The sequence below is a fragment of the Phyllobates terribilis genome, unplaced genomic scaffold (assembly GCF_046119375.1).
Source record: "Phyllobates terribilis strain yellow unplaced genomic scaffold, ASM4611937v1 Scaffold_2__4_contigs__length_985480577, whole genome shotgun sequence".
Lineage (NCBI taxonomy): Eukaryota > Metazoa > Chordata > Amphibia > Anura > Dendrobatidae > Phyllobates > Phyllobates terribilis.
In genome coordinates this window covers 900,535,159-900,560,352 of record NW_027362762.1, presented here as the reverse complement: position 1 = coordinate 900,560,352, position 25,194 = coordinate 900,535,159, and the positions used below count along the sequence as shown (strand labels likewise).

General features: G+C 40.6%; 1 protein-coding gene across 5 annotated transcripts in view; it reads right to left on the bottom strand.

Moving 5' to 3' along the window:
* ROBO1 (roundabout guidance receptor 1) overlaps positions 1-25,194 on the bottom strand; it is a 1,620,698-nt gene that overhangs the window by 11,911 nt on the left and 1,583,593 nt on the right. For 4 of the 5 annotated variants that reach the window (XM_073668214.1, XM_073668213.1, XM_073668215.1 and 1 more), the window contains 5 exons: positions 19,767-19,874; positions 18,505-18,649; positions 17,349-17,594; positions 14,664-15,070; positions 11,453-11,596 (listed from right to left, as the gene is read on the bottom strand). In XM_073668214.1, coding sequence (XP_073524315.1) covers positions 11,453-11,596; positions 14,664-15,070; positions 17,349-17,594; positions 18,505-18,649; positions 19,767-19,874 — 1,050 coding nt within the window. The remainder of the gene's footprint in view (positions 1-11,452; positions 11,597-14,663; positions 15,071-17,348; positions 17,595-18,504; positions 18,650-19,766; positions 19,875-25,194) is intronic. The other variant, XM_073668217.1, reaches the window with a different exon arrangement.

The following is a 25,194-nucleotide window of genomic DNA, read 5'->3' as shown; positions in this document are numbered from 1 at the left end:
CCTAATCAGATTGTTGTTGCTAAGAGGCAACCGGCGAGGCGAGATGCAGGAGATGGCGCTTCCCCTTCAGCAAATTTACTAAGGCTGACAAGATGACAAAAAATAGGAAAACGTACCAAACATAAATTTCCAGGAGAGCTGCCTCATTGCTCTTATTTCGAAGGGGAGAAGAGGCAGAAATGTAGAGGTTTAATAAAAACTAGGTGCACCACCTGAGGCGTTTTCATTAAGGGCTTTCTTCTTCAAACATTAGCCTACTGCTTGCATTTCCTCCAATGGCCTTTTGGGAATACAAGAATTACCTTTTCAGCCGAGGTCGATATTGTGTGTGAAGGCATGAAGAGAGACGATTAGAGCCTACGAGTTTATTTCCACAAAATTTGCTTGAAATAACACTTTAGATTTGAGTTTGGATCTCATTTGGTCAATGAAAATGTTGACCTGAATTATACAAGTCATATCGGACCATGGATAAAGGGATCCTGTATTATACATGCTGTATCGAACCATAAATAAAGGGATCCTGTATTATACATGCCGTATCGAACCATAAATAAAGGGATCTGTATTATACATGCCGTATCGAACCATAAATAAAGGGATCTGTATTATACATGCTGTATCGAACCATAAATAAAGGGATCCTGTATTATACATGCCGTATCGAACCATAAATAAAGGGATCTGTATTATACATGCTGTATCGAACCATAAATAAAGGGATCCTGTATTATACATGCCGTATCGAACCATAAATAAAGGGATCTGTATTATACATGCTGCATCGAACCATAAATAAAGGGATCCTGTATTATACATGCTGTATCGAACCATAAATAAAGGGATCCTGTATTACACATGACGTATCGAACCATAAATAAAGGGATCCTGTATTATACATGCCGTATTGAACCATAAAAAAAGGGATCTGTATTATACATGCTGTATCGAACCATAAATAAAGGGATCCTGAATTATACACGCCAGATCGGACCACAAATCAATGGATCCTGCATTATGCATGCCAGATCAAACCATAAATAATGGGATCCTGAATTATATATGTCAGATCGGGCCATAAATAAAAGGGATCCTGAATTATGCATGTTTGATCGAACCATAAAGTATCCTGAATTATATATTTGGGATCGGGCCATAAATAAAGGGATCCTGAATTATACATGCCGGATTGGAGCATAAATAAAGGGATTCTAAATTATAAATGCAGGATCGAACCATAAATAAAGGGATTCTGAATTATCCATACCATATGCCAGATCGGACCATATTGAAGGGATCCTAAATTATATGTTCCAGATCAGACCATGAATAAAAGGATCCTAAATTATACATTCCGGATCAGACCATAAATAAAGGGATCCTGAATTATAAATCCTGGACCGGACCATAAATAAAGGCATTCAATTATACATGCAAGATCGGACCATAAAAAAGGGATCCTAAATTATACATGTCAGGTCAAACCATAACTAAAAGAACCTGAATTACATATGCGGAATCAGACCATAAATAAAAGGATCCGGAATTATACAGTACATGCCAGATCAGACCAAAAATAAAGGAACCCTGAATTATATATGCCAGATTGGATCATAAATAAAGGGATCCTGAATTATACATGCAGGATCGGACCATTCATAAATGGATCTTTATTATTCAGATGCAGCAGAGATTAAAACTGCTTGCCAATGTAGCAGGTGAGTTTGACCAGACAGGGCTACATTTGGCACACCAAATTGCAGAGCAGTAGGCTACAGTAAGCAGATTATCTCCAATAACACATTCTTCAATAAACCCGTGGCATTTTTCAGCATATTTTTTTAAATGTCATGTGCACAACTATTTCTATTCAAATGTGCCATTTCATCTGTTTGACTTTATATATTGCATCAGAGAGATTGTACTTCAGCTGCAGATCAGCAAATTAATTTGGTAGAAAAGAATAATTGTTGCTTCAATAAACAGGTAAAAACAATGAATTTTTTTTTTATATATATATATATATATATATATATATATATATATATATATATATATATATATATACACAGTACAGACCAAAAGTTTGGACACACCTTCTCATTTAAAGATTTTTCTGTATTTTCATGACTTTGAAAATTGTACATTCACACTGAAGGCATCAAAACTATGAATTAACACATGTGGAATTATATACTTAACAAACAAGTGTGAAACAACTGAAAATATGTCTTATATTCTAGGTTCTTCAAAGTAGCCACCTTTTGCTTTGATGACTGCTTTGCACACTCTTGGCATTCTCTTGATGAGCTTCAAGAGGTAGTCACCGGAAACAGTCTTCCAACAATCTTGAAGGAGTTCCCAGAGATGCTTAGCACTTGTTGGCCCTTTTGCCTTCACTCTGCGGTCCAGCTCACCCCAAACCATCTCGATTGGGTTCAGGTCTGGTGACTGTGGAGGCCAGGTCATCTGGCATAGCACCCCATCACTCTCCTTCTTGGTCAAATAGCCCTTACACAGCCTGGAGGTGTGTTTGGGATCATTGTCCTGTTGAAAAATAAATGATGGTCCAACTAAATGCAAACCGGATGGAATAGCATGCCGCTGCAAGATGCTGTGGTAGCCATGCTGGTTCAGTATGCCTTCAATTTTGAATAAATCCCCAACAGTGTCACCAGCAAAGCACCCCCACACCATCACACCTCCTCCTCCATGCTTCACGGTGGGAACCAGGCATGTAGAGTCCATCCGTTCACCTTTTCTGTGTCGCACAAAGACACGGTGGTTGGAACCAAAGATCTCAAATTTGGACTCATCAGACCAAAGCACAGATTTCCACTGGTCTAATGTCCATTTCTTGTGTTCTTTAGCCCAAACAAGTCTCTTTTGCTTGTTGCCTGTCCTTAGCAGTGGTTTCCTAGCAGCTATTTTACCATGAAGGCCTGCTGCACAAAGTCTCCTCTTAACAGTTGTTGTAGAGATGTGTCACCAGACCTGAACCCAATCGAGATGGTTTGGGGTGAGCTGGACCGCAGAGTGAAGGCAAAAGGGCAAACAAGTGCTAAGCATCTCTGGGAACTCCTTCAAGATTGTTGGAAGACCATTTCTGGTGACTACCTCTCGAAGCTCATCAAGAGAATGCCAAGAGTGTGCAAAGCAGTCATCAAAGCAAAAGGTGGCTACTTTGAAGAACCTGGAATATAAGACATATTTTCAGTTGTTTCACACTTTTTTGTTAAGTATATAATTCCACATGTGTTAATTCATAGTTTTGATGCCTTCAGTGTGAATGTACAATTTTCAAAGTCATGAAAATACAGAAAAATCTTTAAATGAGAAGGTGTGTCCAAACTTTTGGTCTGTACTGTATATATATAGTATAATATACGTGCAAAAAACATTTATTCATCATCTAAATTCATGATCTACTAAGGGTTTGATCAGACAGTGCAGTTGACCACATGGGAGAAACTTTGCCCGCTCATAGTGACAACTGGCAACACAATTTTGAAACAAACTTGTGCAGTGATTGACCACTGCAGATGGGAGGAGATTTGTTGTTACATCCAGCCGCATTGTCTGATCTCACCCTTGTTATTTGAGCTTGTAATGGAAAATTAAGGTATTCCACACCAGGAAATAAAATATCGCATTGGCATTTATATAACACATGATCAATTGCTTCCATGTTATCTACGGACTTTAAATTACGCTATTTGTGCAGTGCATTAATCCTTTTAAACTAAAAAAAATGCAGATGTATGGACCATTTTGCATTAATGCAATGCATTTAATATAAAAATAAACAGACTTACCTAAATTAAAAATATCTTACTGTTTTAGGTCTATTGTTCCTCTATAGTCCTATGTATCAGGGCTGTAGCTATACAATGTGCAGCTGTAACAGTTGTAGCCTAGTACTGGTGCCTAAGTGGTCCCTAGACCCCTACTTCACATAAGAAGATGCTTGTTTTAACTATCCTGTTGAAAAATGGAGAGACAAATCTTTGCTGAGCTGCTGAGGAAACCTCTGAGACCACCTCTTCCTCCCTCAGTCCAGCAACCTAGGGAAAAGTCCCCTATTCCCCTGAGCTGTTGGTCTGGGAGGGAAGAGGTGGTCTCACGGTGAGCCTGGAAGTATATGAACTTCAAAACGCGTTGACAATAAAAACCGCTGTTCAACTATATTGTCACCTGGATACTTCCTCCTGTACACTAGTATTACCCGTTGATGTCCCCAGCACCCCAGCAAAGATCCATCCCTTCATTTTTCCACTGAAATTCCCTCCTTGGATTTGCAGCAGCCAATCTTCTAACCTTGTATAGTGTTGTGGCTACACAACCACACCAGGTGAGCACATCCCTGCACTCCTATCTCTCTTATTACATTCTGGATAAGACCCTGTGTTGCTCTATTGTTTTCCAGTGCTTCCTTGCCAGTTTTAAATATGACGCATGGTAGTTGAGGGGCATTAGTGCCCAGCAGAGTCAAGATGAATCTCAGTTTATTAGTCACAGACTGTGTAGTCTCGTCCTCTGTCATGTATGACTTCACTCTCTCCGCTCCGTCTACTTGATATTCTACACATAGCAAAAGACGGGAAAGATGAAAGAGCATAAGACAACTGGGTTTGTTCATAGCCTATAACCATGGAGAAATTTAGGTATATACATAGGAGCTGTAGACACAAAAAAGTATGATATTTTTGATCGAGAGGTTTCTTTAATGTGACTTTTATTTTTTCTCTAGGTACTTTTACAATGACCAAAAGTGGGTCTGCTACATATGCTCATTAGCATGTAACGTAAAGCTCTCCAGATCATCAAACATTACAATGGGGTAAAAACATACTTGCCATCTTTAGCTCGCTAGCATCCAGGCAACCAGAAGTTTTGAAGGACGTACAATGTTCATTCATAGTCAAGCCCCCTTTTGAACATTACATCCCTCCACTCCCATAGCACTGCCCATTCTCTGCCACCTCTACATCTCAGCCATGCCGGCTTGAGATAACAGGGCACAAACAACTTCCTAGAATTGTTGATTTCTTGGAGGTTTTGGTAGGTTTCTGCAGTGAATTTGAGATACTAGTTTTTTACAGGGGTACCTCAGACTCAAGAGTTGGCAAGTATACTGTATGTAAAAGCCTTAACAAGGCTTCTTAAAGATAACCTCATCTAAAGGAACCTGTCCTGTTTATAGGGCAGGTTCAGCTAACAGCTAAATGGCATGAGATGCATATCAGGTCATATTCTATATTAGAACAATATAAAAGGACATGGCACTCGTAGAAAGTTGCAGATTAAAGTGTTTTTTTTTTTTACATGTGTAATCCACAGTTCAATGCATAACGTTTTGGTCAGATCTTTGACCTTCATCAGATGCACAGATTGCTTTTCTCCAGTGGTGACATGCTAATCTCAGAGTGCATGGTTTCATTTTCTTCACCCTTGTCTAAAAGTAATCCGTGCATCTGATGAAGGTCAGGGATCTGACCGAAACATTATGCATTGAACTGTGGATTACACGTGTAAATAAAACACATTAATTTGCAATGATATACAAGAGCCACTATATTTTACATTTTTACTACATTGGTTGGGACTCTACATCAGCACCAGCCAATAAGAGGAGTGTCGTGTTTCAGTTACATATTCTATATTAGCAAATTCAAGCTTTTTAATTGGTAATTCTTTCAAGACATCTAGGAGGCTCCCAAAAAGGGAGTAGACCTCCAGGATTCCCTGATGAGTCTGCAAATCTCTCGGGCCTTGCTAAAACTGCCTGAAACTTCCCTGAAATCAAATTATTTGGAAAAGTTTCTTGGTTCCCGGCATCTCTGGATGTGGGAACCAAGGCATTGAGGGGGTGGAGAATGAATGATGACGTTACATGATCTTCTCTACTGATAGCTCCACTGTGGCCACTAAGCGGTTGATCTCCCAGATGCCAACTGGCTAAACTTAACCTGGAATATCATGATTATATGAGCTATGCATCCTGAGCATAGAGGGAATTACCACTGTCCCAAAAAGTGAAAAGAGGTATTCTCACATTTGGAAGTTACTATGCTGTGACTCCCATTGATGCAGAAAACTGGGGCTCTAGAGAGCCCTGTGTTCAATTATGTGCACTATCACTCCATTTATTTTTATGGAAGTGCCAATCACTAGGCAAGATCAGTGCTCGGGTCCCATTAAGAATAAATCGTGTGTGTGATCAACCACCACTCCATTCACACAAGGCTCTTCAGATCCCCAGTTCTCTGGATTGATGAGGGTTTCAGTGATCAGAGATAATAGCCAAACTTGAAAATACCCCAAAATTCTTATGGGAGTGCCAAAGATTAGCCAAGATCAGCGCTCGGTTATCCACGAGGTCCAATTAAGAATAAATGGAGGACAGTGCGAGAGATCAACCACCACTCCATTCACACAAGGCTCTTTACAGCCCCAGTTCTCTGGATTGACGGGGGGTCTCAGAGGTAAAAGATAATTTCCAAACTTGAAAATACCCCTTTAATTTTAAGGAAATGTTTCAGCGGATATATTTGCTCCAGCTTAGCAAATGGAATATTTCCAAATAATTGCTTTTAGATCTCTGAATCAATAGAAGTGATATTTAGTGTCAGCAACTAAAGTGCATTGATTGCCAATAAGAGCCCTTCTGAAAATATTGTGGCTCACAGCAGCCGTCCATCATTAGCAAAATTAAAATAATTCATCATTATGTGATCCATAGATAGATTTTATATAATATATGCATTTAAAAGCTGGCGTCCATACTAGATAATGGACTAATTGTCTCTGCTATAGATATAAGCATAATCCACAGACAATTCTCATAATTGTCCCATTGTGAATTTTTCTAGACAATATCTTGAACGGTGTGAATAATAGAATAAATAAGATGGCGTAATGGCTTCTACTTTCTACTGCAGCCTAAAACAATGAGATTTGTAGAAAAAGAATAGCAATAATAATGCTACACCAATAAGGGCAATAGTTATATAAAATAGCTACTGCTATAGTCTTATAATATGACTTCCCTGTTCCTTCTGAACTCTGGTATATTGATATTTGCAATTAAAATGATCACATTGCCTTGCAGGTCACTTTTAAGGATAAGAGAGCTTGCACATGTAGAGCAGAAAGCAAAAATATGAAAATTGCATTGCAATATCATATATTATGCTTTGCTAAGCCACTAGGAGCAGTAACATGATATTTGATATATGTGAGTTTATAGGGGTTATCCATGACTATATTATTTTTTTACCGTGGGCCTAAGAACTAAAAAGCAGGTAATTTCTAAATACATGTCTGTTCTGCCCAGCGGAGATCCCTGCCAGCACAGAGCGGACATGGACTGCTGTTGCCAGCAACTCTGCAGTTTCAGCTGACGTCACGTCGACAGAGCAGCGGCTTCTCTTCCACTTTGCTCTGTTGACGCGCCTGACTGAGTGGAGCCGGCTGACAATTAGCATGACGTCGTCAGTCACGAGTCGATGACAGAGCAGCTAGGAAGAAGAATAGCTACTCTGTTGACATGGAGCAGCTGAATTGCCGATAGGTGCCATCAGTGACTGCTCTGAGCTGGCACCAGATAGAACAGGAAAGTAGTTAGCAACTGCTGTATCCCCTCATCCCTAATCCTAGTATGCATGGCCCCCTCATCCCCAATCCTGGTATTCATGACCTCATCATGATCCCAAATCCTGGTATGCATGGCACCCCTCATCCCCAATCCTGGTATGCATGGCCCCATCATCTCTAATCCTGGTATGCATGGTCCTCTCTTCCCCAATCCTGGTATGCATGGCCTCCTCATCCCCAATCCTGGTATGCATGGCACCCCTCATTCCCAATCCTGGTATGCATGGCCCCATCATCCCCAATCCTGGTATGCATGGCTCCCCTCATCCTCAATCCTGGTATGTATGGCACCCCTCATCCCCAATCCTGGTTATGTATGGTACCCCTCATCCCCAATCCTGGTATTCATGACCTCATCATGATCCCAAATCCTGGTATGCATGGCACCCCTCATCCCCAATCCTGGTATGCATGGCCCCATCATCTCTAATCCTGGTATGCATGGTCCTCTCTTCCCCAATCCTGGTATGCATGGCCTCCTCATCCCCAATCCTGGTATGCATGGCACCCCTCATTCCCAATCCTGGTATGCATGGCCCCATCATCCTCAATCCTGGTATGTATGGCACCCCTCATCCCCAATCCTGGTTATGTATGGCACCCCTCATCCCCAATCCTGGTATGTATACCACCCATCATCCCCAATCCTGGAATGTATGGCACCCCTCATCCCCAATTCTGGAATGCATGGCACTCCTAATCCCCAATCCCGATATGCATGGCCCCCTCAGACTCAATCCTGGCATGTAAGGCCCCCCTATCCTGGTTTGCATGGTCCCCCATCATTGCACATATTAAAAAAATAAACACTCATACTCACCTTCCTCCCCTCTGCTCCAGCGCTGCTTCTGTTCTAGCAGCAGCAGCTCGCCTCCGCATGTGAGCAGTGCATGATGTCACTGCCATGCACTCTCAGACGCCAAGGTGAGCTGCGGGGAAATTCACTCCTCTCCATGCCGGGACTATGTGCGTGGAGCAGAGTAAATAATCCCTGTTCTTTAATGGCGTGCGCACAGTGTCAGCAGCGCCGCAGCTATCGCTGCGGCTCAGCTGTCTAATGTGCCCGCTACTAAAGAGAATGAATATGGGAGTGGAGAAGGATGAATATGCATTCTCTTTAGTAGCGGGCACAGAGGATCACTAAGCCGCAGCCGAAGCTGCAGCGCCGCTGACACTGTGTGCACGCTATTAAAGAAATGAATATTCACCACTCTCCACTCCCATGGGCGCGGAGAAGGGTGAATATTCATTTCGGCTACTGTTTGTGCCCCGCTCCTCTGCCGCCGCAACACCCCCCCACACTATCCACCACCGGACTATGTATATACTCGGTTATATAAAAAATGGGCTGAAAAAGACAACTTATACTAGAGTATATATGGTACTTACCTGTTAGCTTTTTGGCTTATAGTAAAAAAATAATTTAGTCCTGGATAACCCCTTTAAAGGATTTACACTTGCATTAGATGATTCTCGTGCAGCACTCTATTGTCCGTGCACATTTGGTGCAACCCTTCACAAGGTTGTAGCAGTGCAGAGAAATAAAGGACCCTGGGCACCAGACGTCCTCCTTTTTGGTAACTTTATTAGTAAAGAAAAATCACAACGTTTTGGCTGTGCAGGACCTTTATCAAGTTATATCTCTCTTTTTTATAGCTCGATAAAGGCTCTTCAAGGCTGAAATGTTGTAAATTTTCTGTACTAACAAAGTTACCAAAAAGGAGGACGTCTGGTGCCCTGATTCATGTATTTTCTTTTAAAGGGGTTGTCCACCTATAGGGACATTTTCTTTCCTACTTAAATGCATGGGTTTGTGGCTAAAAATAATGTTTGCAATTGGGGTTTTATTAAAAAAATGTTGCACGGTTTGGTTTTTACAGGCTCTTCATTTCCCTGTATATTCAACATTGATGTGATCTGTGGTTATAAATCAGTTACTTAGAGCTCAGAAAAATATGGATACAAGAGTAAGGGCTTGCTCATACAAGCGTTTAACATGGCCGAGTTTTATTGGATAGCACTCGGACCAATGTTATACTATGGGGCAGTGCAGATCTGCAATTTTTTTTCTCATGCCGATTCGGCACTCGGCATGATGCGAGTGGCTCCAATATTCAGATCGCGAGCACACATAGAAGTCTATCGGTGTGTGTGAAACATCAGACTGCACTCAGATGTCATCCAAGTGCAGTCCGACACAGAGAATGGAGAAGATTAAGAAATTAAGTTCTCCATCTTCTCCGCACCTGTGATACTATTATCTCACGCGAGAGAATCGGATCACATTAAGATAATACTTGGCTCAAACTCTGACATAGTTTGAGTCGAGTGTCATTAGCATAATTGGCCCCATCCTCTCATGAGAAAATCAATCGCCGTGTGACCCCAGCCTTACAAACTCTCCTGACCACCAGAACTGGCTGGCTTATGAATCCACAGTTAGCTCACTTTGCAGCCAGCAACAGACATTACAACTTAGAGACTATAAAAGGCGCAACATTTTTAATTAAACCCAACTGCAAAAATTATGTTTAGCCCCAAAGACATATATTTAAAGTAAAAAAAATAAATGCCCTCAAAAGGTGGACAACTCTTTTAAGAAAAACCTTACAAACGATTTGTTTTTAATTGCAACTCTACATTTAAAGGACAGTTATACAGAAATAGGATTCTGAGCAACTTGTAAAGAACAAAACATTACCGTTAAACACGTCCTTAATGTCCAGTTCTGGTGGAATCCAATGCAGGAATTTTGTAGTTTCTGTACTTATTTTACCAAAGTGCTGAAAGTTTACAGTATTCATAAAAAATTACAATCTCGGTGTTAGAAAACTCTATGGGGGCCGATTTATCACAGCTTTTATGCCACAGGTGTGGTGTAAAAGCTTAGACAAGTCGTAACTAGTGATGAGCGAGCATGCTCGTTAGTTAAGATTTATGAGCATTCTCGGGTGTTTTCCGGGTATCTTCAGCGTGCTCGGATGTTATGTTTTAGTCACTCCGTGTTCATGATTTGTGATTGTTTGACAGCTTTAATACATGTGAGGAATGCTTGTTTCTTAGGCATTCCTCACATGTATTAAAGCTGTCAAACAGTCGCAAAAAAGTCAAAAGGGTTAACAAAACATACTCGCTCATCACTAGTAGTAACATTTTTGGGCAACAAGGAGTTGTACAAAAATTTTGTGACGTCTTCACGCCACTTTGGATCAGCTCCACTTAAATGGGCGTTATTGGGGAGCAGTCAGGGCAGCACGGCAACTCCCCCCATTAAATTCATGAAATGTTTTCTACGATAGCGATGCTACTTCAGTCCCCAACCAGAGTAGCATTTTCAGCGCAGATCGCGGAAGTGCATGCCATTTAAAAGAGTCGTCAAATTCGGTGGGCCTCTTAACGAATTTGGCGTCGTGTACTCTGTAGTGACTGGCATAGCTCGAGTGTACGCTACGCCAGGTAGGATGAATCGGCGCTATGTGTTTTTCACTGTATTTCCTAGAAGAAGAACAAATTAGGTAGCACACTTCTTTTACGATATCACTACAAGTAAAAAAATGAACCAGTAGACTTTTTTGTCTCAAGAGAATAATACTGCAAAGTGGTGCCATATAATGACAGCTTAAAATGATTCATTAACATAATAAAAAGTTCTAAAAGACATTAAAAATAAATTAAATCTAAAAAAAAGCAAGAAACTTGGAAAAAAAATAGGAGAAAGACTGCATTCATGCCATATGCATTGAAATGACAGAACTGTAATAAAAGCCTAATTGTGTTGTATTTAAATGAGTCTCACCATCTGTGTAGACATCTTTCCGTAGATGTCCTTGCTGGTGTTTCTGTTTTTTGGCTGGGCGGCTTTTCTGCATGACGGCAGTGCTCATGTTACTATCCGTTGACACCGGGCTTGTAGGTCTGGGGCAGTGAAAATGTCTTCGGCCTGACAAACGAGAACATTCAATGTTTTACTGTATAATTATTACTCATTTCTATATATTATGTGATGCTTTAAACGTAACGGCAGAAGCTGTTATTGGCAGTGCGTTTCATAAAAGGTTTATTAAAGGGAATCTATCAGCAAGTTTAACCCACCTTAACTGTTTTTTAACCATGTAGGTCACGTAAAGATAAACGTACTCATATCTTTATATTTGCTTTGCATTGCATTGATCCAGAGAAATTCTATCACTATGCAAATGAGGTGTTAGGTGCTATTTCCAGCCCAGAGCACTTAACGAAAGTTAGATCATTTACATCCTCAGTGCTGACGTCAAGCGATGGGCAGGAAATCCTGAGACATCCCAAATCGCCTGGCGCCTGCGGGTCTACATCATGGTTGGCTGGCACATGTACACCAGTACACTGGATCCAATGCCCTCAAAACGGCACCTAACAGTGCAGACGCAAGGAAAGCAGCGATCTGAGCAGACGCAAGTTTTCCTGCCCTACCTGACAACATCTAGCAACATAAGGAGCAACTAAAAATGTAAATGACCTGGGGAGGCAGGCTTTTGTTTGGTGCTTTGTCCAACCCAGTGCACCTAACGCTTCATTTGCATATTAATAAAATTGTGAATTTTTCCAGAATAATGCAATGGACAGCAAATACAAAGGTATCAAGGTATTTATCTTTCAATGAACTATATGAGCATATCAATAGTTAAGTGGTTTAAACTTGCTGACAGATTCCCTTGGGTTTTCACTATTGGAAAATACCTTTTTGTTGTACGATTCCCTCATCATTTGGCCAACCAGGTTTCACCCTTTAGTAAAATCTGAAACAAGTGCCTTAATTCTCTGCACTGGGGACATGGCACATTACACTGTTTTTCTGAAGCCTGTAGATCTATGTCAGGTCCACAGGAGAAAGTGAGGCTCTATATGACTGCTGTCCACTCTGGCTGACATACAATCCCTCTAAGACATTCATTTCCTCTATCAAGACAAGTGACCAGGAAACAGGGCAGATTATTTTTTATTCTAAGTATTTTTATACTGTAACTCATTACCAATCAGTCTAAGGCCAGTTTCTCACATCCGTGAAACACAAACTGTTCTTGCATCAGACGACTCAGCCTAACCATTGGGTCCCCCAACTTACGCCAACTAATTTATGGGCTTTTAAGAAACAGTTGTCACGACTCGGGAGACCCGGTGGTCGGACCGGGTCTTCCAAGGTGAGAATGATCCATGTTTCAAGGATGTGTGACATTGGCCTTACCATCACTAAATTTCCGTCTCTGTAATCTATCGTCAATCCAACAACGAGGTTCTTCTTTATGAACAACCACTAAACTGATGCCTCTGTTCTTAGCCAGCCACTGCACTTAAAGGAATTGACCAGGGACAACAAGTAATCACCTACGTACAGAATAAGTGATAACTTATTGGTCAGTGGCGGTCCGCCTATTGTGAGCCACACTAATTGGCAGCATGGGGCACTTCTATCCACGTTACAATGGAGCATCAGTGCGCATGCTCGACTGCTACTCTATTCATTCCTTACCAAGGCTTTTTCCAGCAGTTCCATAAAGAATAAACGGAGCAGTGGTCACGCATCTGACTATTCATTTTATCTCGTTACAAGGATAAGTGCCCAGTCATGGATAAAAATTTCCCCCTTCCTGATCAGTACAAGTCTATGCGATCAGACCATCACCGATCAGTAAGTTATCACAAGACAACCCATTTAATTCGCTGAAATCTCTGATCCATCTTGGCGTATGAGTCCAGAAGTGACTGATAGTTGTCTCTACATGCACACCAGAGAAAGCTGTCAATCACTGGCTAGGACCTCCCACTGGACTCCTAAGTCCACTCTGAGCAGGGATGTTGGTCAATAAATTTCAACTTTCTCCCGTGCATCCCCCCTACTCTGGAACTCTGTACCCAAACACATCAGACTCTCGCCTACCATGGAAGCCTTCAAAAGAAACCTGAAGACCTACCTCTTCAGACAAGCCTACAACCTGCAGTAGCCACCGCTCCACCACATTACTGCATGACCTCCTCTACCCTCACCTACTGTATCCTCACCCATCCCTTGTAGCTTGTGAGCTCTCGCGGGCAGGGTCTTCGCTCCTCCTGTACCAGTCGCTGACTCGTTTTGTTAAGATTATGTCAATGTTTTTGCTATGTATATCCCTATCACATGTAAAGCGCTATGGAATAAATGGCGCTATAATAATAAATAATAATAATAATAATAACTTATACTAAATCTTTTCCCTATAAAACTATATATCTATCTGCTCAACCCATCCAGCTCCACATCATGCTGCCTGCAAATCATCTACCATATAGAGAGTGAAAAGATTACTTTTATATCGAATTATGTAACAGCGCATACAAAGTACAGAATTATCATAATGATGTCACATGGGGCACATTATAATGAAGATCTAGGGGGTCAGATAACTACTGTAAAAGTAAGCCAATAATGCCTAAGAAACCAGCAATACTGAACGCCCACATAAGGATAAGTGCACAGATAAGACTAAATACACAGTAAGCACTTAAAAGCTGAGATGAGAAAAAAACTCCCACTTACTGAATCTTATGTGCATGTTTTTGACATTAATAAGTACATTTCCTATCATAGCTGCCAGGTATATGTTTGAAGTGCAGTGCAACTTTATGTATTGGGTAAATTGGTCCCTTTTGAAGTTAGGTAAATTCATTGAGTCAAGCAGCATAAAAATATTCTCACTTAGAGGTAAAACCATAAAAAAAACAAATACTATAGTTCAGACGATTTGGTTTTAGTAGTTATTGTAAATTCTAAAATGTTTGTACAATCTTACATGTAACTGGTTAGGGCGAAGAAAAATCATTTTGATTATCCAAATTTATAAAAGTAAAGTAAATAACCCAAATAATAAAACAGTAAAAAAATAAAAAATAGCAATGCAAAGTTCCACATTTTTTAATCACCCTCTAAAACCTAAATGTGCAAAAACAGGAGACATCAAGAAAAGGACAAAAACTTTTTTATATATTAAACTTACCTGCTGCTTCCTGCATTTGGTGTCTTGCTACTTTCAGTCCTGCATATTCTGCAGCGGCTGCAACGGCCTGTGCAAAATCAGCATCAGTGAAAAAAGAGCCATCCGAAGAGCTGACGCTCGATCTCCCGCTAGAGACATTGTCCTCCTCAGAGGCAGAACCCCATCCATTGATCATCGAGCCAGTGACAGAACTTTCTAGGTCTCCAACACTAGAGGCGGGAGTCTGCCCTAAGCCGCGTAATAGAAGTCTGCGGCTTTGCATCTTTGTCATTTCCATATCCATTTCATCTCCTTCTTCTTCTGGAACATCTGTATCCATATCAGACACTATTGGTCCAGAAATGTATCCATACGTGTGAGGCGGTGATATAGGTCTTGGTGGTGGAGGAGGACTTATTTGATGTCGTCTGTGGGTTAAATAAAGTGAATTTAATGTCCCACTCTCCCTTATTTTCTAGTATTAGACAATATTAAATGGGTTTTCGAAGCTCAAGGAAATTTTTGAAAATCTTGACAGTGTGTCATCTAGAGAAGCGGATGAGAAGATGGTCAACACGTGTCCGCAAATATGGAAATCTCATACTTGGGGCCACATGACTGCCTACTAGTGCTGGAAATAAAGGGGAGTTGCACACAAATCAGTAATTTTCAGTAACAAGGAGTGAGTACAGCAAAGCATCAAATTTTCCAGGCAATAAAGACAAAAATGTTTCCAGAATTTTTATTTCTATTTAAAGGGAATATGTCATGTCCCAAAATTCTGTTAACTTGCAGATATTGGGTTAATCTGCAGGCTACTAATGTTCTAAAGCTGCCCGACGCCCGCACTGAAAACCCAGCTAACGGGAGGAAATTAACTTTATTCCTCCCGGCACTCGCTGGCTTTCAGTCATAGTGATGGATGTGCCCAGAGAGGATTCAGTCACTGCTCAGTATACAGTAAAAACCCCTCCCTTGTGGGCCATGCACATAAAATGCTGTCCTCTGCAGCATGTCCACATGGACATTACCTGTTAGATCTGTTCATATAGGTACCATACACATGATCAGTTTTTAAACACATCAGTTAGGGACTGCTCTGATGTGGGTTACCTTGACGTTGGTAGAGCGGCTTAGTATACATATTTTGCTAAAAACATGTCAACTAAATACCCTGTTTTTTATCACCTTTTTACTAGCACTTGCTGTTTACTGTTACTTTTTTACAACAGAGTATTTTTATACGTTTGTTTCACTGTGTCCTTGTGTGTTTCAGTCTTTTGGTGGTGTAAACACTGTCCTACAGACTTGTTCACCGTGTGCATGGCCCATGTGTTTGTATTCAGTATACAGTAAGCAGCGGCTTTAAGCACGCGGCACATTGATTGACAGCCATCACTGCAGCGTATCAGTACTCAGCTATCAGTCAGTATGCCAGGGCATGCTTAAAGCCGCTGCATACTGTATGTTGAGTGGTGACTGAAGCCTCGCTGTGCACGCCTCTATGACTGAAAGCCAGCGGCTGCAGGGAGGAATAAAATTAATTTCCTCAGGCCGGGTTTGTATGAGCACAGTGCAGGAGAAAACCTTCTTGTTATGCTCCGGGAGTCACTGAAGTGGAAGTCACAGTGAATCCCCGGCGCCTGCACATTAGAGCACTGCGGCACTGTGCTCATACAAACCCGGCCAGGAGGAAACAAAGCGCAGTGTATAAGAGCCGCGCTTTGCGCATGAGCCGGGAGGTGAGGAAGGAAAGCGCACGTCACAGCGACCTGTGACGTGCGGGGGAGGGAAAATGGTAACTAGGCTGATAAGCGGTGATTTAGGGGAATAACAATCAAGATAGGCGGGCACTGCGTGGCGTCCCACAGATGCCAAGCCTGTTGAAAACCAAACAGATGAAACTACTTTTCTCTGCAATCAGACCTCTACCATGGGCCATACAGGTAAATATAGATTTACTTTTCTATACCCTGTATGGCCATAGTAGAGGTCTGATTTATCCAAAGGGGTGACAGATTCCCTTTAAGTTATGTAGAGACTAGTAACAATTTACCATACACACAAGTTGATGCATAACAGTTATACAAGCCACCTAATGGCAAAAAATATTGATGTGTCCATTTTAAGAATATTCTAATTTTTTTTTTACACACTTACCCAATTTTATTCTCATACTAAGCTTACGATAGAATAAAAACAGAACAGATGGTGCACATGTGTACAATTCTACAGTAAAAAAAATACTTGGTGCCAAAAATATTTAACATGATATGTGCCAGAAAGTCTTTAAAATTGAAAAACATAATTTATCCCTTATATCGTAGCAATTAGTAATACTTCTCTCAAAACACATCAGGTATTTTTGGCTCATTATGCATAAATGAGGAACATATGTAGAACATCTAGAACTTGAAGATGTAGCATTTTTTTTTTGTATAACTCCCTCAGGTGCCATAATTTCATAAAAGTTATAACGAACAGTAAACTCGATCCATTAATAAGAGAAGAAGAACATTGTGAGTTCTTGCAGATTCTTCTCCTACAATTTGTGGAGTGTCCATGCAAGACACCGAATAATATGATTTTTGGTCCTCCCTTGTCATATCTGGTCCCTGTTATGGTTAATATATGAATTGTAATTTCTGATACTGGTATATTCAAGGTGAGCTATGGCTACAGGTGGATCTATGTTTCTGATATTACCTTCTCTCAAGTTGATGTTGAGCTAGAACTAAATCTTCCTGACAATCTTGAAGCATTGGCTGGAGTTCCTCCTGAGGTGATGGGGTAAGAGTAGCTGTGGACTGGTGGCTATAGGACACAGCGGCTGGAGAAGAAGCAGCTCCTCGTATTGGCGGTGTAGGACCTCGTTCGTCTTCTTCTTCTAATTCATCTTGTTGGAGATACATTCTTGTTGGTGGCATTGGACATGGCAGTTCTCTGTCATACCTTTCAATTTCAATGGCAAAAACAAAGGTTCACGTAGAAAAGAGTCAAGTCTACTTATTCATTTATTGTCTGATAGGAGTTTTCATATTGACAATCTATCCTTAATAACTGGATGAGTGGGAGTTTTCTGCAGTTTCTGATGGGCCGAAATAGGACCAGGAAGTAGAGACTTGCGGGGATCGGGTATGCATCGGAATGTGATTATCTCTTCTTTTATTTTCAACCAGTTTGTGCCCTTTCAAAAATATATTTTTATGCACTGTACAACCCCTTTAAAATGTGACTAGGAGTGAGATAAAACACATTAGCCATGTGCAATGTACAGTAAATTGTCTAATGTAATCCCTGCAGTGGTTGTAGCGGAATCTGAGCTTCTTTTACCACTACGTAAGACTGAAGCTTGCAGCTAAGATTGTAGACTGCCGAAAACTAGAATATTGCTTAAAACTAAAGATGAGCAAAAAGTTATGCATTACCAAGTTCCAATCTCTGGTCCTTTGTCACAGCTAGACTTCACGTCTGTGGCCAGAATTTTTGGCCCTGCATCTCCTAGGCGCTTAGGTCACTTCCTAGGACCCGAGATGTCATGACCTTGAGGCAAATTTGTCTAGCCCTCACGTGACCTCATCACATCACAAGACCTAGGAAATGAAAGAGGCACCCAAGAGATGTCGGCCGCAGAAGTGAGACCGGGCTGCAACACTAGACCAAACCAGAGGTCAGAAGTAGGTACGGCAAATCTATGCAGAGTCTGAATGGTCCATCAGGAAATAATGATTCTGGACTGGAGCCATCTGATGCCAGATTCTGTCTGGTACTTATAGCAAGTCACTGAATCATACTGATCTCCTACAGCCATAAAGTCCCACCGTCACAAAAATCATAGAAATAAGTAAGAAGATGGCCTTACCCATCATCTACAGACAAGGTATAGTCTTCACTGGCCCCATGCGGTGGTGGATGAGCTGGAGGTGGTGGTAACAGATCAGCCCAGTTCATGCCAGCCTGTTTAGATCCTTTAGGAGCTCGAGTTCCCTTTTTATGACCTTGACTCCCTGAAACACAATGACGCCCACATAATACACTAAGACAATACTGATATCTGCAAGATATATTTGCCATTTATAGAGAAGCAACATTTTCAAATAATATATTTCATCATTTACTAAAAGATATATCCATTAAGTTAATAGCTAATAAATACCTAAAACGCAATAAAGTCACAAATGAAATTTACAAGCAACACCATTTAGAGTGATCTTCCTCAAGCAATTAATTGCTTTATAGATTATCATCTAAAACAAATGAGCTGTGGACATATTTTTTCAAGTGCTTTTTTTTACTATTTAATTGCTGCACCCAAAAATACAATATGATCTTGATATGATCTATTAATATTTCACTGTAGCATTAAGTCACTGAATATACATCATCTGTACTTGTCAAAAAATTGTTTTAGGCTAAATTAAATTACTTTACTTGGGAAAACATTAGAAGATTTAATCAGCACAGTGAAGAAAACGTACATGAGTTGTATTTAAAAAACAAAATAAAAAAAAAACACTTGGGAATCAAATTTTAGAAAACTTCAAAGAATTCTAGAAAGTTTTCATCAGAAAATCTAGACCATTGGGTTCTAGCCAGGCATACAAAATAAATATTACTGAGAGAGTCACATTTCATTACAACTTCTTATTAATCTTTACATTTGAACATGAGATTAAAAAGTGGAAACAAAATTATTGCATTTTACAGTCTGTATATATATATACAGGCTTGGACTGGCCCACAGGAGAACAGGAGAATCCTCCAGTGGGCCGATGTGCAGGAGTGGGCCACCACCCTTTTATATGAGCAGTACTTGGCACAATATTCTTGAATCACTATGTACAGAAAAAGGCACCATCTTATTCATTTACCAATCTACCCAGTTCATTGTTGTATAAATTTGTGATTGTGGATAATGTCACATTTGCAAGTAGCTGAAAAGTGGGGCCCTGGAGTTGGCTACTGGTGGGCCCTTGGCACGCCTGTCAGACACTATATGTATATATATATATATGTATATATATATATATATACATATATATATATATACATATATATATATAATTTTTTATATTTACTTATTTATTTTACTAATTATGATGATTTGTCTAAAGCTATAATTACCTGATGTGCTACTTCCTCGATCTGAACTGTTGTACGATCCACCAGTGTTTTGATCATGGGACTGGTTGTAAGGTATAGTGGCTGGCATAGTATCTGTTGCTCGATAATCTAAAAGAACAAATTAAGTAAAATTAATAAAAAAATAAATAAAAAGCACTAAAAAATCAAATTAAACATAATGGTAACAATGATAACATCAACAACAGCAATAATAATAATAAAAGAGTTCAACAGTTAAAACAGTTATGGACATGGCATTAGAATGTACATGGACATAATAAGCCCATGTGCGTCAAAACTTAAAGGGGTTGTCCACTACTCGGACAACCCTGGCTCAATCAGCATTTTTGTCCACAGTAAAATAATAACTCATCTGAGGTGCTGTTACAGCGGTGTCGGTACTAGCTCTCCCGGAGATCGCGTCACATTGTTATGTCACGTGATTCCTGCGACCAATCAGTGCTGGCTTCACTCTCCCCACCTTCAGACAAATCAGACATCAAGTGAATGCCCAACTGCAGCACTGAATTCCTCTTGATTAGTGGTGAGCGAATTTGTTCGGCATTTCAAATTCAGGTTCGTGTTCGGGGTTCTGGCTTGTGTTATCTGCGTGACAGCGTGGCAAATCAGGGATGTTCGTGGGCGGAGCAGATTTTTTTGGCACGAACAAGCCGGAACCCCGAACACAAACCCGAATTTGAAATGCCGAACAAATTCGCTCAACACTACTCTTGATATCTGATTCGTCCAAAGGTGGGGAGAGTGAAGCCAGCCCTGATTGGCGCAAGGATTATGTGACACAATAATGAGACACAATCCCCACGAGAGTGCCAACACTCTGGAACGACACAGGCACCGGAGGGAAGCATAAATGTAATTAATTTAGTGGGGTCAAACATGCAGATTTAGACGGGGTTGTCCAAGTAGTGGACAACCCCTTTAAACAGTAATCAGGGGCATACAGAGAATTCCGAGGATACCATAGCGAAAGTCTGAATTCCATTAAACAACTCATTAGGTTCTTGACATTGTGTCGTGGGGGCCCATCAGGGGTGGCAGAGGGCTCATTTTCTTATCCAACCGATTTAGATGTCTCAGTCACTGTTCATTACGGCATGTAAATTGGAGCTAGCTCCAATTACAGCAGATAATGGTGACTGCTGTGTAAAACAGCCAACCTTCTCCCATCATGGAGCGGGCTGAGCACATGAACCTGCTCCATACCAGTTCGTCCAACTCCTATGGCAGATGTTGAGACAACTGAGCCAACGGTAAGCAGCTCACAGGCCCAATAGCCCAACAGCAGTCATTCAGCCTGCCGCCATTGATGGCACTATATTAACTGTAAAATATTAGGCTATATGTACCTTTTTTTTCATTTTTTTTATCTCTTTTTATATGAATATGAATAGAGTGGCAGAATGGCATTAATAATTTATGTTCCCGTAGTACAAACAAATGACAAACATTTTTGATCCTGTAAATCACCTAACTCGTATGAAGACTTGTAGTATTTATCCAGGTCATCGGCGCTTTCTTTAATCCAATATTTTCTTTTTTGACGTATATTCCTACTGTGAATGCCGTGATTAATGCAAGCGTAAAGATAGCTGCAGTCTACTCTTAGTGAAGATTAAAGAAAACTCCTAAAGATCTCGGCTTTCTTTAAGCACAACGACTTCAGAAGGAAGACAGCAGGCATTATGGTGCACCTTCATTACTGATTCATGGAGCACAGTGAAGGATGTGAGAAGGTTATTTGACAATGGGGCATAAGAATATTGTCAACAAGTCTTCATTAAGAGACATGCTACATCCTATACTTATTAATACAATGTACACGAGGGAGATTAGTGTTCCCAGTGGGCGATTGAGGACGAGGGCAGCAGATGTGGTCTTGTGGTGGCACTTACAATGACATCACATGGAGGTCACAAGGTACGGCCATAGCTCTCTTTTAATGTGTCATTATTACCAGAGACTGGTTTCCTCCATTCACTTCCCAGCATATGTTCAAGCCATTGTACAGAGTAGTATGCAGCAGGGGGTTAATCTACAGCAAAAGCGGCACTATTGTATGTGCCATAGCTCTAATGAAGGCTGTTTAGGTTCTAGGATCTTTGTATTATTGACTCACTCAATGTTCTTTTTCATTCATGCGGCAACCACGTATACCACAACATAATATGATCTGTATCAGCACCAATAAATGGGATTCTACCAACATAATATTATTTATGTCTTAAAAATATAGTGTCTGAGAGCAGAACTGGATACTTATTCATATAATTACTTTTAACTTCCTGAGAATTTCACTAAAGGGGTTTTCTCATAATCTTCTGTAGGAGTGCACTGTTCCACCGTCTCCCGTCTCACCGGCTTGATTGACAGTTTGGACCAACGGCATAATTGCACGCCTGGACTGATTTGTGCTCTCTCTGGTGTAGAATTGGAGGAGTGTAGGGACACTGCATCTGGCCAGATTGGGATCTAAAAGTGTGTTCTGCTCATTCAAATAGGGGTGAATGTGGACTATCAACCATGGCCACTATGCAGTTGATGGAACTGTGCAACTCCGCAACTGATCACATCCGGCCACTGCCAAAAATGGGAACAGAGCCGCGCCCTCACCGATCCAATCTGATGTTGATGACCTATGCTAAGGATAAGCCATCAATATAAAAGCACTGGGTAAAACCACTTTAAGCACATTATTCATTAACTAGGAGACCAGCCACCACTGCTAGACAGTACTTGTGCCCAGTAACCTAGGTAAAGAGTAGTAAACAATGAAATTATAATCCCTCCAGTCTTTAGAACTGAATGGATTTTTAATAACAAGTAAATTGCAAACTTGCTTGTTTTTAGGAGCACTATTCACTTTTAATCATCAATGATAATTAAAATAGTTTTAAAGTGGTGGTCTGAAACACAAATTAATTACTTCTGGTCGCCAGCTGATATCAGAAGTAAAGACCTGGCAAGAGAGCACTGTCATTGCACAGCGTAAGAAGAACACTTAGTGTGCAGAGACCTGCACCGTCCACACAAGTGAAGTCACTTACGGGACCAGGCCCTAAACTCTGCTTTTCCTGCATGCCGTGACCTTGAGCTTTCTTGCCGGCTTGTCACTTATCTGAGAAGGAGAGAGAGCGCACTGTCACTGTGCACAGTGTACAGTGACAAGAATCTACTGAGCATATGGTGGAATTGAATATTGACGCATGCTCAGCAGAGCAGGGACAGTACAGCGCCTGAAACATTGATGATGCTTCGTTTCAGTGAGGGGGCAGAGTTCATTGGACTGAAGATATGTGCAATAAGGTCTCAACAGTGCTGGCAACTTTAAACTCCCAAGATGGAGGTTGGTGGGTTTTAGGGGCACCATCAGTGGTAGTGGGACCATTTTGATTTTTGACCTTATTAGAAAAAAAAATTGCCTTTTGTAAGCTGTTCCCTTAAATATAGCTTCCCCACAGATGTAATAATGTCACATCTGAACACCATTCATAGATGCTGAAAATAGCCCTATCGTCTCATCTGCTAATCGGTTCTTTCTATTTGCGCCAAATTATGAAAAATAAATAGAGTCCACATTTCTAACGGCAGCATTCTCCAGCCGCGGACCGCGACGCTTCGCATATTTGGGTTCCCAGTCAAAGTCCATCATGTTAATAAGCAGAATAAATAATACAACAGCAGCTGTGAAAACATTTCAGCTTCTCAGAAAAACAAAAACATACGAAAATGGTAAAAAAAATCATTTGGCAATGGTGATTTACAGATGTGAAACCCCCCTCTAATTTAGCAATTTGTTTGTAATAAGTCAGATGTAAAAATAAATAACTATAAATCCCTGACATGGAAAAGAGTCTAGAGCGGCCAACGTCAATTATTTCTAAGTGCAGTCCCATTGTTGTTTCTCATCAATGTCCACACGTAGCTCAGGAGGAATCCTTTGTGGCGGATAGAAATGTAGGTAGCCACAAATAGCTCAATCCTGGCCCACATAAAGGTCTCTCTGTATCGTGCAGGAACACCAGGTCACCTACAATGAAAAGTTATGCTGCTGTGATCGGACCTGGCCTTTTACCGAGGAGACTTCAATTTTATGATGTGGAGAACTACTGAGATACGGTTTATAGTTCAAAGCTGGCACTGATCTGGATCCTAGGGACGGCACTGCTGCAAATCATATTATTAAAGTGGATTGCACGGTAATGTAGCCTAAAGCCCTAGGAAAAAAATGACATCCCTATTTCTTTCTTTACCTCAACATATTACATTAGTGAAACGTGCCCTCAAGAAAGGAGCGTGGTATATTCTGGTGTTCTAGATTATCTCTGATATCAATTTATTCCGAACATGAGACACAAAGCAGAACACGTGACTTATCTACAGGAAGTTATGTCTTATACATACTCAAACAAGCTCATATCTATGTGTACATTATCTATCCATCCATCTAATATCTATCTATCTATCCATCCACCCTTCCAATATTTATCTATCTATCTATCCATCTAGTGTCTATTACCTATTTATCTAATATCTATCTACAAACAAAAGAATACACTGTATACGCCAAATTGTACGTGAACACTGAATATATGATATTTAAACTGCCAACTCATGCGCTACGTACCTTCATTACACAAGTATATTCTATACAGCAGCCATTTACATTTCATATATTCGATGCTTGCACGCATCTTAGCTCATAGAGTGCTGCTGTATTCTTTTGTTTGTGTATTATGCAGTCACAGCAGCTTGCACCTGTTCACACTTGCTTTATTTTGTTACGAGGTGCTGGACAGTTTTTATTTTGTAATATCTATCCACAAAGATGGCCAAAAGTGCTGACATCGTTGAAATTGTTCCTGAAAATGAAGTATTTCCCTCAGAAAAATACAGCAATTACACATTTTTTGTTAAACAAATGTTTATTTACTTTGTGTGTATTGGAATAACACAAGAAGATGGAAGAAAAAAGGCAAATTGAACATAATTTCAAACAAAACCCCAAAACTGGGACGGTCAAAATTATTGGCACCTTTCCAAAATTGTGGGTAAACAACTTTGTTTCGAGCATGTGATGCTCATTCAAACTGACCTGTGGCAAGTAACAGGTGTGGGCAATGTGAAAATCACACCTGATAAAAATCACCTTTGCGTTGTATGTCACACTAAGCATGGAGAACAGAAAGTGGAGAAGAGAACTGTCTGAGGACTTGGAAAAAAAATTGCTGAACAATGTCAACAATATGAAGGTAACAAGTCCATCTCCATAGATCGTGATGTTCCTTTGTCCACGGTTTGCAACATAATAAAGAAACTTACAACCCATGGCACTGTAGCTAGTCTCTCTGGACGTGGATGGCAGAGAAAAATTGATGAAAGATTGCAAAGCAGGAGTCTGGAAGCAGCC